This window comes from Chinchilla lanigera, unplaced genomic scaffold (genome assembly GCF_000276665.1).
Source record: "Chinchilla lanigera isolate Chin_1 unplaced genomic scaffold, ChiLan1.0 scaffold00174, whole genome shotgun sequence".
In the NCBI taxonomy this organism is placed as follows: domain Eukaryota; kingdom Metazoa; phylum Chordata; class Mammalia; order Rodentia; family Chinchillidae; genus Chinchilla; species Chinchilla lanigera.
In genome coordinates, this window is record NW_004955575.1 from 986611 (window position 1) to 1004335 (window position 17725).

General features: G+C 46.7%; 1 protein-coding gene across 1 annotated transcript in view; it reads left to right on the forward strand.

Annotated features, from left to right (window-relative positions):
- Map1b (microtubule-associated protein 1B) overlaps positions 1-17725 on the forward strand; it is a 106365-nt gene that overhangs the window by 72004 nt on the left and 16636 nt on the right. The window contains exons 3-4 of the mRNA XM_005413934.2: positions 9706-9788; positions 12116-12256. Of these exons, the coding sequence (XP_005413991.1) occupies positions 9706-9788; positions 12116-12256 (224 nt within the window). The remainder of the gene's footprint in view (positions 1-9705; positions 9789-12115; positions 12257-17725) is intronic.

Below are 17725 nucleotides of genomic sequence, written 5' to 3' on the forward strand. Positions count from 1 at the left end.
TGAGTTCGAGACCAGCCTGGGCTACAAAGTGAGCTCAAGGCCAGCCTGAACTGCATAGCAAGACCCTGTCTCAAAAAGACAAAAAAAAAAAAAAAAAAAAAAAGCTAGGTCTGTCAAACCTCCCTTTGTTCCAAACTGTTTGTAGCAGGCAGAAGTGCTGTTTTTGAGATAAAAGTAGCTGATATTGGTAATCTCTTGGTTCTACCTCATATTTGGTTAAGTACTTGGCAAGTAGCTGATGTCCCTCAAAATAAAAATAATTCCCAACTCTAAATCTCAAATGCTGGGATTATTTTATGGTGTTCTAAGCAAAATGTATCTCCAATAAATTTTAGTTTTAAAAAGTCAGGATTTGGATCTGTAACCTTCTAAAACAACCTAAAAAAACAGTGAGGCCCAGTGAGGCTTAGGAGTCTGATGAAAACCTGGTTCAATAGCTAACTCTTCAACAGTCTGCCCTGTCAGCCTCAATTTCCCCATCTGTAAAATAGGAAGAATTATTGTCATTGATCATTATAGTGCACAAAGAAAAAGTTTTATCTCTAAAGTACATCACAAATGAGGGGCAGTATCAATATTTCAGCACACACTGTGAAATAGAAGTGTCCCTAATGTACATAGGAAGCACCTCTGGCAGTTGTACAAATACAAGTCTTTTACCTGTGACAGGCCACTCCTGTCTATGAAGCTTCTGGTTCTGTAAAATGAGAGGGAGAGCAGGTGGGAAGGAGGGGGTTGCCAGGGCTCCTCTGGGGCCTCCTGTGCTAGGAGGAGGGCACTCTGGGTGCTTACACTGTAAGAATGACCAGGTCTCCTGAGGCTCATGGGTACTTTCCTTCTTGGTTGCTGGACCCTCACATCCTAAGGGCAGAGGGAGGGATTCTTACGCACAGGAATATGAATGTTTTCTGTGTTGTCTTGGTTACTTTTCTCTCGTTGCTTAGACAACATACCTGACACCCAGAATTAAGGAAGGAAAGGTATATTCAGCTCACAGTTGATGGAGGTTTCAGTCCCTACTTGGCTGGCTCCAAGGCAGGGTGGCACAAGGCAGAGGGCCTGTTCATGGCGGTAGAAGACAGCAAAAGCCCCAAGAACAAAATGGAGGAGCAGGCGGGAAGAGCAAGCCTCTTTCCCTCCCTTATATTATATGCAAGCTACTGCCTCAGGGCAGGAGTAGCACTCACACCCATAATCCCAGCATTGGACCATGGATCAATCATAAACTCACGGGAGCCCGCACCCATGACTGCGTGAGGCTTTTGGGGGACATCCAGACACAAACCATAACACTTGGTCTGCAGTAATTTTGTTTAAGAAACAGGACACTGTAGCTTTTGCCCAGTTTCAGCCTAAAGAAACCAGGTCAGAACCTTAGATCTGCCTTCCTCAGGCTTTATGAGTGGACACAGAAGGAGGTACTTTGTGTACACGGATGATCAAAATATATGGTGAATGTTTATATTTTAAAAATCTATTCCAGCCAGGCATGGTAGAGGACACCTGCAATCACAGCACTTGGGAGACTGAGGCAGGATGATCACAATGAATTCGAGATCAGCCTGGGGTACATAGTGAGTTCAAGGCCATCCTGAAGTACGTAGTGAGATCCTGCCTCAAAAAAAAAACCACACCATAAAAGATGCATTGACATTAATCTCCCTCAAAATACTTACCATTGCTTCAAAACTACTTCTCCCATTGTTCTTCCCACTTTCTAAAGCAGTTCTGAGAGTCCTCTTCTGTGAACATCTTTATGAGATGTGATCAAAACTAAAGTGAGTGCTACTGCCTCATGCCGTCTAACAGAAAGGCAGGCTCATAAAAACATGATGGTGTGTCCTCATCCATCTGATTCACAGGCTCTGGCACTGTGCAAATTCTGGCTCTTCCCCAAAGTCAAAATGACCATGAAAGGTAAATCTTTCTATCAGTTCAGGAGATCAAGACAGCCACAATAGTTCAACTAAAGACTCTCATGAAAGAGGACTTCCAGAACTGCTTCAGAAAGTGACAAGAACAATGGGGTTAAGTGTGTTCAAAGCAGGGAAGGAGTATTTTGTGGGGGACTCATGTCAGTGTGTCTTTTAGTGTAATAAATTTTTTGGACTCCACTCATTCACCACACGTTTTGGCCACACTTTGAGTAAATGGTAAAGTAGTAAATGTTGACATAGATGTTGACCCATATCAGCTTTGGCTTCCCTGGCAGGTGGGTACACTGCCTGCCCTCACTGTACTTTTTTTTTTTTTTTAATCCACAGCATCTGTGCATTGCTGCGGATATGACCTTCAGGCTCTCTTGCCCTATGCTCCTACTGTGTGCAGCTCGGACAGGAGAGGTGGGAAATGCAGAACAGGCTCCTCTGCCAGCAGGAGGAAGGCCTGCTGGGAACACTTTGGAGCAAGGAGAGAACCTAGGAAGTCCAGGGGCTTTGGTTATTGTTTATCCAGGAAGATAAAGATCAGGAGAACACAGCAGAAAATGGCAGAGCCACCAAGGGAGGGATGAGGTAGAAGAACACGGAGAAAATGAGACCAACACAGCTACAAAGTCCAGGAAATGTAGAGAAAATGAGGTATAGACTCAAATTCAGTAATAACCAAATTCTCTAAAACCCAAGATAGCCAAGGTGAGAAAAACAAGTTGTACTGCTCCCAAGAAACGATCAACCTATTTATATTGAAAAAGACATCACAGAGTGTTCTTAACTTGTTTACAATGGAGTTATTTTATTTTTAAAACTCTCTTAAAAAACAGCCAGAATTTGAAGAGTGGTGTGCCATTCTGGAACATGCATTAGGGAAGAAACACATACAGCAACAGAAGTTCATTTGAACAGAAAATAAATGGCCATTTCCAGGCATATCAGGGGACAGGTGGGAGAGAACCGGCTGATTATTCAGTGGAAACAAAGAAGGCATTGGCCTCTGGGGTGTGTGGGCGCCCAGGGAGCCTCGTGTTCTCCCCCCAGCGCAGCAGCCAGCCCAGGCCACGTGTGTGCCCTTTGCAGAGGGGATCTTGACATCCCAACTTGAAAACCTTTATTCTGGATGTGAGTGAAAAGGATGGTGTCACGGCCATGACCTTGGCCCCGGGTCATGCTCTTCCGCACTGTCTGTGAGGTCCTAGGCAAGTCATTAGACCTCAAGCCTGTGGCCCGTGATGAAGGGAGGGGATGTTGGTACCCAGCACCTCCTAGGAATGTTATGAGGATTAAAAAGGATGCTACCTAAAGGACAGAGTGCTTAGAAAACTAAGGCACTCTTCACACATAAGGGTTTATTGCTGTGCTCTTGGGATGGGCTTTCTGGTGATCAAAAGATTAGATGTTATCACTAACTGCTTCTGCGTGTTAGCCCATATTTAGTTGTTTATTGATCCAGGGAGGGTGGCACCTTGCTCAGAGATGGTGCCCTGAGTGTGTGTGACTATAGAACGGGCTCTTACCCGTGGTTCCTGTCACCTCTGAGAGACCAGCTCGGAAAGAGTTCTTTTTCAAGCCTCAGGCCAAGAGCTGAAGGTAGAAAAAGGGAAAAAGATGAACGTGGTGATTTGTGATGTAAGGGCCCCAGAGAAATCAGACTCCCTCCAGGGTCAGGAACGGACCTCTCCAGAGAGGGATTCTGTGTAATTTCCTGGTAGCGGCTGACTTCTCTTTGTTTTCTGTGCTGACACTTTTGGTGCCTGGGGATCTGGACCATCAGCAGACACCAAATCCCCTAACACATTTGTTTTTTCCAGTACAGTATCTCTTTGACAGGGTGAAGGGACTTAGTTGGCTGACCTGCCTGGTGGCCACGTTGTCCCTCAGGGCTGAGGTGATTTCTTGCTCCAGAGAACAGGAGAAAAGCTTCTGGAAGACTGGATTAGTGTCTCAGCCCTTCTGGATACTCCTGAGCCCAAACCTGGAGTGCCTGAGAAAGAGTCTGGTGATTGTGACCGCTGAGAAGCTCTGTTACAGGGAAAGCTTGTGTTCACTCAGCTCTGTTTTTCTTGCTCAGAAATACTGAGGTGACATAAAGGAGCTCAGAGAAGTGCCGCAGGCTCTTGAACTGGCCTTTCTCCTCTCTGTGCTGCTTCTCACTTGCCATCTCTTCCTTCCACCTAGAAGGGAGCTCAGGGCGTTCCTGCCGGGCTGGTGCCTGCGAAGCATCCCAGTGCCAAGTCCTTCCCTATGGCTCCACTTCTGTTAGACTGACCACACGTCTGCTTTGTGCGGTATGTGGGTTCCTGCAGCGCAGAGACCTGGATAGAATTTCACAAAATGCTGTTACTAAGCACTGCTGGGAGAGCTGTTGCTGATTGATTACCTTTTGGTAATTTTAGTCCCAGCATAGAGCACCTTTCATTTCTTGCTTTTATCCTTTCAGCTACATTTTTCCTGGGGAGTGTTTTATGTTCATGGCTTTGAGATAAGAAGTTTCCTTTCCAGAAATCCACTGCGGTGAAGAGACAGCGTTAAAGACACGCCCTTATCCCTCCTTAACGCCCAGGTGTTTTCTCTATGTGGCCTTTTCTTGGTCTGCTAGACCTTACTTGCAGCGAAATGGTCCCAGGCCTCCTTTTTCCCATGCGTTTCCCTTTGTAACCCTATAATCTCCTTTTGCTTCTCTATGGTTTCTGCTTTTCACACTGGGAATTTCTGTAAGGTTGGATCACAATGTCAAATGCCTTTTCACAGAGAACCCACCCAGGTTTTCACCTGGCAGGGGGCTGGAAGGAGTTGGCCAGTGAAGCCATGGTAGCATGAGAGCTGATGGGCATGGGGTAGGAACGGGGGTGGCGGGGAGAGCTTTGCTGGAGGCCCCGCCACCCTGACCCTCCTCAGTCCTAGTTATCTATTTCTCGGACCCTCATCTTCTCCCTTCCATACAGAATAGAAATCAAAGGTTTTCTTTATTTTTCGACAACTGTTTGTAGATTGTGCTTCTAAACTTTTTTAGAAAAAGGAAGTTGTAGAAATAAAATTCTGGCTTGTCACCATAAATGGAAAAAGATGTAAATATTCACCCTTAAGACCTTCAGTTACATCCCCTTAAAGCCTGAGAGGTTTTAGCTGGTCTGGTTTCTGGTCACACGAAGACTTGCTCCAGCGCCCAGCTCCCTCCCTGCTCCAGGTCCAGCGCCCCACCCCCACCCCACTTGGCTTAGACTGCAGTGGTGCGGTTGCCCTGGCCCGAGCAGAGACAGGGCAGCCTTCAGTTACTGCATTCGGAGGTGGGCAGGTGGGCGGGCATGTGTGTGTGTGTGTGTGTGTGTGTGTGTGTGTGCGCGCGCGCGCGCGCCTGCACAGACCATGTGTGACAGAAGGCGCAGAGCTTTGTGCAGATTGGTCATGGCTGTGCCTCAGTGGTAGCTATCAGTTCAGCTGTAGTTACCTTCTGAGAACTAGGAGAGCGCCTGTGTCTTGTGAGTGTGTGCGCATGTGCACTGAGATGAGTCTTATACTCTAGAGGGGAGAGACCCTGCATGCACCCCAGAAACTTATGTATGTAGAGAGTAATATTTTGCTTTAAGAGACTTTGAAATCATCTGGATATAGTAAAACAACCCACTAAAACAACTTCACTTTAAAAGACACATAGAGTCAATGAATCTGTCAGATTTTCAAAAAGAAAAATAAATCCCAGTAATAACTGAGAAATACAGGCTTCTTTATGAGTTCCCCACCCGGCTTTGGAAGAACACAGACAAAAGTCCTATTGTCTGCACGGACCCTGCCACTTCAAGGAGTATTCAGTCCATCGTTCTTTGATTCTGAGGAGGACTCTGGGCATACAGCACCCATCTCCACTGCCCCAGCCCCACCATGCTGAGCCCCACAACCCCCCTGGGTTGTGGGGGGAGAACCCCAAAGACTGTTTCAGAGGGAAGCAGTAAGAGGCACAATGGATTCACCTCCAGTCTCTGCTTTTGCTTCCCTCTGACCAATGCCAAGCTTCTGGTGTTGCTCCCGTGTGTGGGGGCTGCCTGCGGGCTTCCCTGCGAGGTGTCTGTGGAGATCACAGACTAGAATGGTGTCGGGGAGGCTGGACCCTGGGTGACTTTCTTTCTTGGGAACTTCTTTCCTGAGGCAACTGAATGAGACCTTCCCAGCCAAAGGGTGGTGGCCTGTGCTTCAGAATGCCTGGCGAGTTTCCCAGTGTGAGACATTCCCCAAGTATGTAACTTTGTGAGCATCTCAGCCACTGACCCGGCAGCCATCTGCCATGGGAGATCTGGCACCCATGGGATGCCAGGGCGGGGGAGCGCGACCGGCTCCTCAGTCAGGCCGTGGCTCTGCCAGATGCCGGGAAGGCCCAGCCCCTGGTTGGTCCTGTGGCAGAAAGGAGCTCAAGAAGAGCACAAAGCTTCTCTCTTTCTTCATACCCTCGCTTTCACACAAGCAGTGCTGTGCAGAGGCTCTTGTTGACGGAGCAGGAAGGGAACCTTGGCGCACGTCCTTGGTGTCCTTCTGCTCAGTAGTTCCAAAGGTGTGCACAAAGGGCGCCCTGAGGTGGATTCCCGTGCGCACTGGTCTGAAAGTTGTTTTGGGAGGACTGAAGATCAACAGCCTCTGTCACATGGCATTTGTTTTGTTTGCCAGTGATGCAGCTGAAGAGGAAGGGAACTTCTGGTGGATGGTAAGGAGCCCTGCCAGAGGATGCCTGGCAGAGGGGCCACGCTGTGCTTGGGCAGGGGCGTGCGTTGTGCAAGGGCTTGGCTGCACTGGGAGTGCATTGTGAAGGGTGTGGTCAGCAGGGTGGGGGTCTGAGCTCCCCTCCTGGGGAGGAAGCTGCCTCTCTGAACCTCCCTCCAATGCACTGTTGTGCATTCCTACCGCATAAGGCCAGTGAGGGGGCAGCTGCCTGCCGCTTTGGGTACCCACATTAAAATACTGTATGGTGACAAAATGACTCTTCACTTCTCCCTGGGCCTTGGCTTTAGTTTCACTTTGTCTCCACTTGATGCCTTAGAAAATTTTGAAATCTTTGTTCCAAGGAGGCTACTAATAGAAGAACTTAGAGGCCATTTATGCATTTTGCTGATTTTCACTGTATTATTTATTTGACTTTTGTTTTAAATGCACATAGTTGTCAAAAACAAAGCTAAAAAACACAAAAAGGGGGGGGGACAACTTCTGACAAATGATAGAATGTGGCATTCATAATAAATGAACTTCCTTTTCTGTAGTTTAGTTTTAACTAAGCCTCACTTCTCCGACTATTCAAATGGTATGATGTTTTTCCCGTTCTGGAGTTTCTCTGTTTTGAGGCATTTGGAGTAAGATGTCCTATACTTTTGCTTAAGTTCACCTTCTCTTACTTGGGGGTGCTGTCCCCTTGCCTATTATTGGTTTATTTAGTTTTGCCAATATTATTTCTGTCTTCTTGCTCCTTTAAGCACGTCTCTGATTTCATTCCTTTCCCTCGCTCTCCTTCGGCACTTTGTATCTGTGCCTTGTCTGTTTTTCCAAATCCTCGTCCTAGTAGCTAATGCTGTCGGCCACTGACAGAAAAGGGATCTAGAGCCAGGTAGCCTGGGTCCAAGCCCTGGTCTGCCTACCTCCTTGCTATGTGACCCTGGGCCGCTTAATTCTCTTCTGTGGGCTCACTGTCCTCCACAGTAATGAGGCACAATCTTACACCTACATCAGGGAGCTCTTTGGGGGATTAAGTGAGTGATTAAATGAAGCAGTAGATTGAAAGCCTTAGAACAGTCCCCAGCACCATTATCCTTTGTTTTGGGTTTCTTCTATGTCTGATTATGGCTTATTGGCAGATGCTAGCTGTTTGGAAAAGTAGGTGGTAGAGGAGAATGTCAGCGGGCAGCTGACTCTGTCAGACTTCTGGTCCTTGGTGATATAAAGGAAAAAGCCCTCAATGAGCTGTGTACACTGAACTACTTTCTTCCTTATCTAAGCACTTTTTTTTTGGTCTTTTTGAGACAGGGTCTCACTATGCAGTTCAGGCTGGCCTTGAACTTGCAGTGATCCTCATGTCTCAGTCTCCCGAGTGCTGGGATTACAGGCATGCGCCACCATGTCCGGCAATTCTAAGCACTTTTCTGAGATATAATTTTCAGGCCATTCTGTTTACCCAAGTAAAATATGTTATTCCAATGGTCCAAGTGCATTAAAAATCCCAGTGCATTATTAATTTTAAAAGTCATGATAAATATATGTAATTTGCCATTTTAACTGTTTTTAAATGTACAATTCAGTGTTGTTAATTATAATCATCCCCTCTGCTTTCAAAACATTTCTACCACCCCAAGAAGGAAATGGTACCCTTTAAGCAAAAACCCCACATCCCCCTCCTGTAGCCCAGGTGACCTCTAATCTACTCTCGGTGAATTTGCTTATTCTAGATGCTTCATATGACTGAAATCATACCGTACTTATCCTTTCGTGCCTTGCTTATTCCAGTTAGCATAATGTTTTATAGCTTCCTGTGTGTGGTAGGTAGCAGCATAATGTCATTCTTTTTATGGCTGAACAGTATTCCTCAGTGTGGTGTACTGCATTTTATTCAGTATCTGGGCACTTGGGCCATTTCACCTTTTGGTTATTGTGAGTAATGCTGCACTTAACAGAGACATGCAAGTATCTGTTCATGTCCCTGCTTCTGTCTCTACCCAGGAACGGAACAGCTGGGTCCATGCAATTCTAATTTAGCTTTGGGAAGGACTGCCGAACTCTCTTCCTAGCTGCTTTGAGTCATGCTGTCCTCTGTATTTCCCTCATTTAGGCATCTCCCTGGATTCTGTTTCCTCCTGTCGCCCAAGATTTCTTGTACTTCCAAGCAGCAGACCTGTTCTCGCCTACGCTTGTAACCAGCTGTCTCCCTCCCAGTTTTTGGAGGGAGCACCCCCTTCTTAGAGCATGCAGTACCAGCTTTGGCCGCTCAGCTGCCTGATGACTAATTTCATTGTCTTTCTAGATATCAGTCTCCTTTGGTTGGAGGCCTGGCTCAGCCACAGGATGATCCAGGACCCATCCAGATGTGGGAAGTCAGGGACCTCGCACCAGGGGCCTGCCGAGTTCAGGCCCTCCTCAGACCAGCTTCCTTGTCCCTGACAACACCTTGCTCTGTGTTCCCCCTCAACTTTGCTTGTGTTTAGGAAGCAGTTTGACCATCCTGTCCAGGGGGAGGGTTGCTCTGTGCTTTTCATTTGCTTGTAGTTTCTGCACTTTTCCATGAGCAAGTGAATGAGTGACTACCCCAGCAGGCTGTGAACCTGCCTGCACGGCCATTCTGGCTGCTGGGCTAATTGTTAGCCTGGGTTTCTGGATGTCATTCATTTCACAGTAAGTCTCCTAATTAATCTGGGCGCAGTTCTCACCAGAAGAAAGGCTGATAGGGAGAAACATCCCCCATTACCATGAGAAAGGAAATGTCAAGAGCCCCATTGAGTTTTCCTGGCATTGGCCTCTTGTTTCAGATGAAAACCACCATTAGGGCACGAAGGCTGCCCCTCCATCAGCCCTGAAAACCGGAGAGTGTGAGAGCCTGTGAGCTCGGGCCACACAGACCCAGCTCTGCAATCAGCCTGCTGTGTGCGCCCTCCGGTTCTGCAGCACCGAGACAGGGCAGAGAATCCTGAGCCCTGTGCTACTTTGTTGTCAGAGGCAGAAATTCCTGTGCTGTCCCAGAAGCAGGCAGGCAGCTTTCATCTGGAAGAGCTAACGGTCTCCTCTTTGTGTGTTTTTGTGCCTGCAGGACAAAAGATCCTTCATCACCGAAGTGACGTCTTAGAAACAGTGGTCCTGATCAACCCCTCGGATGAGGCTGTCAGCACCGAGGTAAGCAGCAGGCTCCAGGGCATCTTGGGTGGGGCCTCATGCATGGATGGAGACCAGCTGCTCTCTGTGGAGGGGCTGGACTGGTGGGGACCAGCGAGGGACAGAAGAGAGAAGCCCTAGGCCCAGGGGCCTTCCTGAAGCAGTCAGCACCTTCTCTGCATCTGACTGTCTCAACCCATCGGCTCCCAGTAAGGACACGTAGGAGGTGCTAGCCGGATTTGTAGCACTTGTTGGAGGTGAGCGGGTGTGGAATTGGGAGGCCTGCAGCGGGGCATGTCTGCAGGGTGGAGTCTTGTAAGAACGGTTCTGAGCTATGCTGCACCCTACCCCACTACTAGGCAGGCTGCACGGTGCTCAGGAGTGTAGTGGCTAGGGTCACATCACCTGGGTTAATGATCTCAGGTCTGCCACCGCTTAGCTAGTGGCCTGGAGCAAGTCATCGCCCGCCTTTGAGTTTGCACCTCTGTGAAATGGAGGTCACAGTAATGTCCATTCTCTGGGCTGTGCTTTGAGGACAGGTGTTCAGGACAGTGTGTGGCCGTAGTGACTGAAATTTTTAGAGAGTGGTAGGGAATTTCAGAGCATAACATGTAAGAACTTGGCTGAAGCAAGGCCACCCGGGTGAACCAGTTGGTATAGTTCCATTTCCTATCTCTTTCCCTGCAGTTTAGAGGCTGCAGGTGGAGTCGCTTCTTAGCCTTCCAAGTAGCCAGAGTTCCTGGATCCTCCGCAATCTACAGTGTCTTACTTTGAGCGTCTCTGTTACATCTTGTTTCTTTTAAATTGAGATATAATTCAGGTACTATAAAATGCATCCTTTTAAAGTATACAATTCAGTGATTTATAGGGTATATACAAAGCTGTGTAACCATTACCACTAATTCTAAAACATACCCATCACTCCCCTAAAACTCCAAAACCCATGAGCATTTACTCTTCACTTTGCTTTGCTGCTCACAACACCCGATCTGCTTTCTCTGTATAGATTTGCCTGTTTGATATTTCATATAAATGGAATTCTACAAAATATGGCCTTTTTGTCTGGCTTATTTTACTTAGTATAATTGTTTCGAGGTTCAGCTATGTCATAGCATAGATCAGTGCTGCATTCTTCTTTATGGCTGTATAATATTTCCTTATGTGGATAGACCTTATTTGTTTGTCCATTCCTCAGTTGCTGAATGTTGGAGTTGCTTCTACTTTTTTGGTTATCGTGATGGAGCTTGCCTTGCCCTACTTTAGCCTGCTTGAGCTCAGCAAGACTTTTGACAGTGCACTAAGGCGCACACGGTTGAGAAAAGTAATGGGCTAGTAATCTCTCTATGACTGATTGAATCAGGAGGTCATTACAACTTGAAAATAGCTGGAAGAATAATATATGTCCAGGCAGACTGCTTGAGAAACAAGTGTGAGAAATGAAGAAGAAACAGTGAGGAACTTTTGAAAGGAACCCTGGTGTGCTTGTGGAGCAGATGCGGCTGAGACCATTGCTTAGTTTCATGTGTTTTTCCATGATTCCATGTGGCCTTTTGGACAGGGGGTCGTGGCCAGTTTAGTGCGCGGCATGACGTGTGGCAACGTAGTGTGTGTTGCACATTCATGCATTGGGCTCAGAACAAATGTCTCGGTGCCTGGACTGGTGCTTCTGGGAAGGACAATGGGCTTCCTGCCCCTTAACGTTCACAGAGAGGTCTTCAATGCAAGCCATTTGCAGCTCGCTTTCAAAGACTGCTTCTCAGGGGTAGTGTTTTCTTTATGTTCGGTGTCAGGCACCTTGCCGACTGGAGACTGCATTTGGAGCCATGTGCTTGCGCCACGGCTTGGAAGGAAAGGGTTCTTGGACAGGAGTTGGGGAGAGGTCGTGCTGACTTGGGACCCTCGTGGGAACCTGTCCTTCCTAAGGGGACAGTTAGGAGACCTGGGCTGCACGTGGTGACTCAGCCTGTAGGACATTCGCAAGTCCTTCCTGGTCTCACAGACTGCATGCTGCTAGCAGGCACTTCTGAACAGCTGTGGAACAAGTGCTTCCAGCTGTGAAGACTGCTTTGGGAAGGAGGAAATGAGGGGGAGAAAGTCAGCCGCCACTGCTGTCTTGGTTGTAGTGGAACTTGGAAAACGATACTCTTGGGGAAACTAAGGGCCACACTTAATAAGTTTGTGGATGAGTCGTCCAGCCTTCTCAGCCTGTACCCCAAGGGAAGAAGTGAGAGTCTCAGGAAATGAACACCTTTTATTGCTGGTAAACTTCCTGCGCTGGGGGCTGTCACGGCCCCAGGGGTGGGGTGGGTGCTGCCTCCCACTCACACCCTGCTCCCTGCGTGTTTCAGGTGCGCTTGATGATCACTGATGCTGCCCGACACAAGCTGCTTGTGCTGACCGGGCAGTGCTTTGAAAACACCGGGGAGCTCATTCTCCAGTCCGGCTCTTTCTCCTTCCAGAACTTCATAGAGATTTTCACCGATCAAGAGGTGGGTTCCTGTTGGGGGATACCTCAGCTTTCAGTTGCTTGGTTATTGTTTAGACTCCGGCTGCTTTTTGAGAACACTGGGGAGCAAGGGTGGGGCTTATCGTAGCTCCTTTGAAATAAGCAAAACTGGGTAATCCGGAGTATTTTAGTCCTGTGGCTCATTACCAAAGAATCGGAGCACTCGTCCTTTATTAATTGAACTGTTTTCAATGTGCCTGTCATATAGATGAGCAGAGGGCGGGGTCGGGACAGTCAGCATTTACACATGGCAGAAATGATAGAGAAACTTGAAATGACAGTGCCCAAGAGAAAATCCAGGTTTCCTGTGTTCTAAAAGAATACTCCAGAGCTGTCTTGGGCTTCGGGTAGGATGTCACTCCCTTGATCTCTTTTCGGTACTCTACATATTTTTCCTGGCTTAAGTATTTCTGATTTCTTTCATTCTATTGCCTGTCCCAGAGTTTGAACTGGGCCTGTCTGAAGGGCCCATGGAAAAGGAGCCAGGTAGGAAAACAGGGCAAAATTGTGACCCAAGGAAAAGATGATTGAAGTAGCTGGATTGGAGCTGGGTTACAAATACACCTTATTCAAGGGAAGTATTGAAAACTATAGGGCGTTAGTGCATTTGGTAAATGAGATGAGCGATTTTAATTTGCTTGTTTCTGCTTGAGAATTTATCCTATGGCAATTTCTAAAATAATTTTTTTTTTTTTAATCTAATGTATTTGTTTATAGAAGTTACAACACAATTCAGGGCCATCAGCACAGCAGGTTGGGACCCACCCGTTGGTGATGGTAGATTTCTCAATGGAGAGGCCAAGAGCTGTCCCGTCAGGAGGAGTCCATTGGTATCTGTCTTCCTATGTGCACCGCGAAGGGCCGTGGGTCTTTCTGCCTGTCCTCTTCCTTAGCTCTGTGCTCCGCAGGGAGGTGCCTGTGTTCTCGTCCTCCCTGGCAAGCCTTGTAAGCAGCTGCCCAGCCTCATTAGGCTCACCTGCAGGCCTCCATCAAACATGGTCAGAGGACATGATTTTCACGCCCACACATGGGAGGGCCGGGGACGATACAAAGCTGTGAAATGCGACATCTTCCTTAGTATTTGAAGCTCCAGCTCTTAAAGGTGTGGTGTCATCTACATCGGGAAGCAGTTACCACCCGAAGTGACAAAGCAACTCAAAAGCTTTGGGGCTCACAACAGCTGGTCTGTCTTTACCATTTGAAAATGAAAGCTTGGCTCCATCTTTTGCAGAGCTTGTGGTCTGTCTCCTTCTAAGGCTGCCAGGGTCAGGCAGGTCTTATTTGTCTCCCTATCCATTGTGCCTGCGTGTAATAAAGGCCCAGTAAACCACTGCATTGAAATCCTAGAGTTAGAGCTATGATTCTCTGCCTACTACCTACTGCTCTGAAATTGGTGTATGATCCCTAGAATATCAGAATCTTTTGCAAGATTGTGTTCTCAAGTTCATGCTGTACTCCGGGCAGCTGGGATTTGGCTGTGAGCTCAGATCATACACACACTATCAACATCTTATTCCAGAGATCTGGAGGTCACCTAGTGACATGGTGGGCAGTTAAGGGATCTCCTTATAAGCTTAGTTCAACCTGAACCCTTGGCTCCTTTCCAGGCCCTTGGGTACCTTTCTCCATTCCTGAGCAGGTCTACAATTAGCTTCCGGTGGGTGGTTTCTACCTACATTATTGCTTTAGCTTCTTTGCCATGAAACGAAGCAAAGGAAATATACACCAAAATGTGTTTCTCATCGGAAAGACTTTGCATAAGGAATTGTCATGTTTCATACATCTGGACCCCAAGTAAAGAAAACATACCCACACACACCCTTTTAGATAAAGAATAGTGAGTGTTATGTGCATTAGTGATTAAATCATTTTTATTACAGGCCATGGACATAGAACATGGCACAGTGGGCTGTATATTTGTCATATTTTGCCATTAATTACAGAAGAAAAGGAAACAGCCTTACCAAAAGAATCTGAGTTCTGTGGAAGGTCAGATTCCCCAGGGTTTGTAATCATAGGAGTGGGCTCATTACACTCCGGCAGACATCATTAAGGCCAAAAACGGTCGAATTCTTCTTTGCCACTCTCGTAGTGCTCCTGCCCTGATACTTTGGAGATGAAAGAAATGCTCGACACATATGGAAAAGACTCCAGATCAGTGGTGTTGGGGTGAGGGAGGAAAGGGAAGGGAGGGGAAGAACTGGGTAGAATTCACTCTCTCCCTCCTGCGCTATCAGAGCAACTCAGCCATGATCTCTTTTACCTCGCAGGCATGGAGGACAGGATGCCACAGCTAAAGTGGGTTGAAAATCACTGGACTAGACCAGGCGTTGTCAGTCTTTGCAGCAATGATAGCCTGTTGCTGACTTGGGAAAAAGTTTGAGTACAGAATGCCTCAGTAACAAGAGAACCTTAAAGGTCATTTGGCATTTAGATTTTTCCTTTTATGTAGTCTTTAGAATGTACTACTCAACTGCAGAGAGACCAGAAACACAGTTTTACAAAAACAAAAATGCTATATTTTTTTTGACAAGAATAGCTAAAAACAAATGTACCGAGAAACAGAATTATCAGTGCAGTTGGAACTTCAGGTTTCTGGAGTCTTAATCATCGGAGAGCGAATATAAAACCAGCGTCACAGAGTGGTCATCCCGCTATCACATTTGTCTTTGAAATCCAGGGGTGGAGAGGTCATAATCTCTTGGGGCATTTCCCAGTCTCTGTTGGAAAGCTTTTCCTTATTTATCTTGTTACATCTTCAGGGAAAGGATGTAGTCTCATATTCTTCACTAACACAGTTCCCATTAATCACCTCAATGTTACTCACAGTTCTTCCTGAAATATTAAAAGTTCCTTGTATTCCCTGCGCAGTGTCCTTCAAACCTGTTCCTCAGTCAGGAAGGGTGGATGGGGTAGGTGGTGGGCAGGGGAGAGATTCAAGAGTTCAGTCCTGGCCATGTTTTAGTGCCTTGGAATTATCAAAGAGTTGGATAGAAGAGTCCAGAGGTGAAGAACTCAGACTGGAGCTAGAGACACTCATTTATAATCCATTTGCGTATCAAAGGTATTTAAAGCCCAGTAGATGTTGTGATCTACACAGAGAGAAATACATCAATGAGAGAAAAGGGCCAGGTCATTTTAGAGGGTAAGGTCAAAGAAAAGGAACCATCAAAGGAAACTTATTTCAGGTTGTTCATGGTCTAATTTCTCTAAAATGTCATGCCTTAAACTGGACACTAAATTCCAGGAATTAGTGCCTTCTGTACTTTTCAATATAATCTTTTATTAACTAAGTAAGTCTGAAAATAACTTTTACCATCACCATGTATGATTGAATGTCAGAGAAGCAGGGACTCAGGCTTTAAGGAGCTCTGCAACTGGAATAATTTGGGGGATCCCATTAAGGAAAAAAACCAGGAAGCTGGGCATGGTATCACATACCTGTGATTCCAGCACTCTGGGAGACTGAGGCAGGAGAATGGAAAGTTTGAGCCCAGTCTGGGCCACTCAGTGACTTGGAGAGATCTGTCTCAAAATAAAAACGGGCTGGGGACATAGCTCAGTGGTACTTGCCTAGCATGTGCAAGTCCCTGGGTTCAGTTCCCAGTGCTGAAGGAAAAAACAAAAACAAAAAGAGCCAGCCATGGTGTCACACACCTGTAAGCCCCTACTACTTGAAAGGCTGAGGCAGGAGAATCAGAAGTTCAACTCCTGAGTAATAAACTTCATAAGACCCTGTTTCAAAATAAATACTTTAAAATGTGGAGGCAAGTGGCTCAATGCTAGAGTACCCCTGAGTTTAATCTCAAGTACCACAAAAGAAATCACAATTATTAGTATAAAATATATAAAGTACGAGGCGTTAGGGAAAAGACTATGCCGGTGCAGGGCCTTGAAGTTTAAGCTTCTTTAGCTTCCTGTTAAATCCGTTTGACTGTCAACTAAAATCCCTGAGTTTTTCCATGGATATTGTGGCTAAGCCACATCTCCCAATCCTGTACTCTACCCTGCGGGTTTATTGAACCTTACATTTATCCCTTTAGAACGCTGCGCTGTTAAAGCTGACTTGGCTGTCATCATCCCAATGTCGAGAGCTTTCACAAATATCTTAATTCTACCACATATTTTGTTATGCTTCTCATTGTCATGCCATCCATAGACCTGATCAACATGTCTTCAGCATTTTTATCCGAGTGAATTCTCACTCTATGGCAGCCCATCATAGACTTCTTTCCAGGTTGACATTAAGCACTGCTTATGTGACCGGCTGCAGAGCCACCTAATCTGCTGTCACGGTGTTCAGAGAGCCCATGAATTTGCTGCAGTTCAGTAGCACACTGTCTACAGTATTTCTTCATCAGCCGAGCACGTAACCTAATCCAAAAGGAAATGTAGTTAGCAGGCTATGGTTTAGAAATTAAAATCTTGTTTCATTTATATTATCTACAGTCAAGCTGTTTATGTCTTTTATTTTCCTTCCTCTTCCAGTATGACTGCATTTAATCAGGAAAAAAATGAACAAAAAAGACTTTCTTTGTCCCACAGCCATATTCCTGCTTTTCACGCTAGTCATCCATCCTTGTAGGAACCGCAAGAACAGACTATGCTTGACGTAACAGCAGGCTCATGTCACAGCCCAGGTTCCCCCTCCTGGATGACAGCATATGTTGAACTGACCACATGTAGGTTAGCAGAAGATGTGTTTCTGCTCTCCAGAAATCTTTCTTACTGGGGGTTATTAAGAGACTTTCCCAATCCATTTAGAAGAAGCTTCTGTTTCCAAGTCCACTAACCCGTGCCGGGCTTCCTGCCGTGGCTACCATTGCCCGAGCCTCTTTGTTGTTCTCACTACTTCCCTGATGAGCACGGACAGAACGGGCTGGCACTATCCCTTCAGAGGGTCGAGACCTCTTAGCCACAGCCTCTGCCCAGAGGCCCAGAGTCTGCGTGGTGCCCGGGGGCCTGCAGGTCTGGAAGCAGGGAAAGGAGGCTTCATTTCCGTTGCCCTCGCCCCACCCCACCACCTCCTGCCTGGCTCTCTCCAGTCCTTGTCTCTGCACTCGTGTCTCTTCGTGCACAGGATGCTGCTGTTTTTCCAGAGGACCCAGGTTTTCCCTCTCTGCACAGGAACTTGTCCGGCAGAGCTGGCTTGCTCTTCTGCTTTGCCCTGTACCTCATAGTTCTCTACTCACTGACCTCTCTTGACTGTCCTTTAGGCCCTGAGATTTCCTCAGAATTCTGTGCAACATTATTTTTCAATCATTTCCTGCAGTTCCTAGAAACTGTCTGGGTAGAGGTGAGAAGATGGAAAGTAGATATTCCTCAGGTCTTCCTTACCTTCTCCTTTAATTTGGTGATGACAGACATAGAAGAGCTTGGGATTGATAGTGATTGAATATCCTTGCCTCATCCCAGCTACACGGAGGCTCATCCACCCCACCTCTCAACTAGA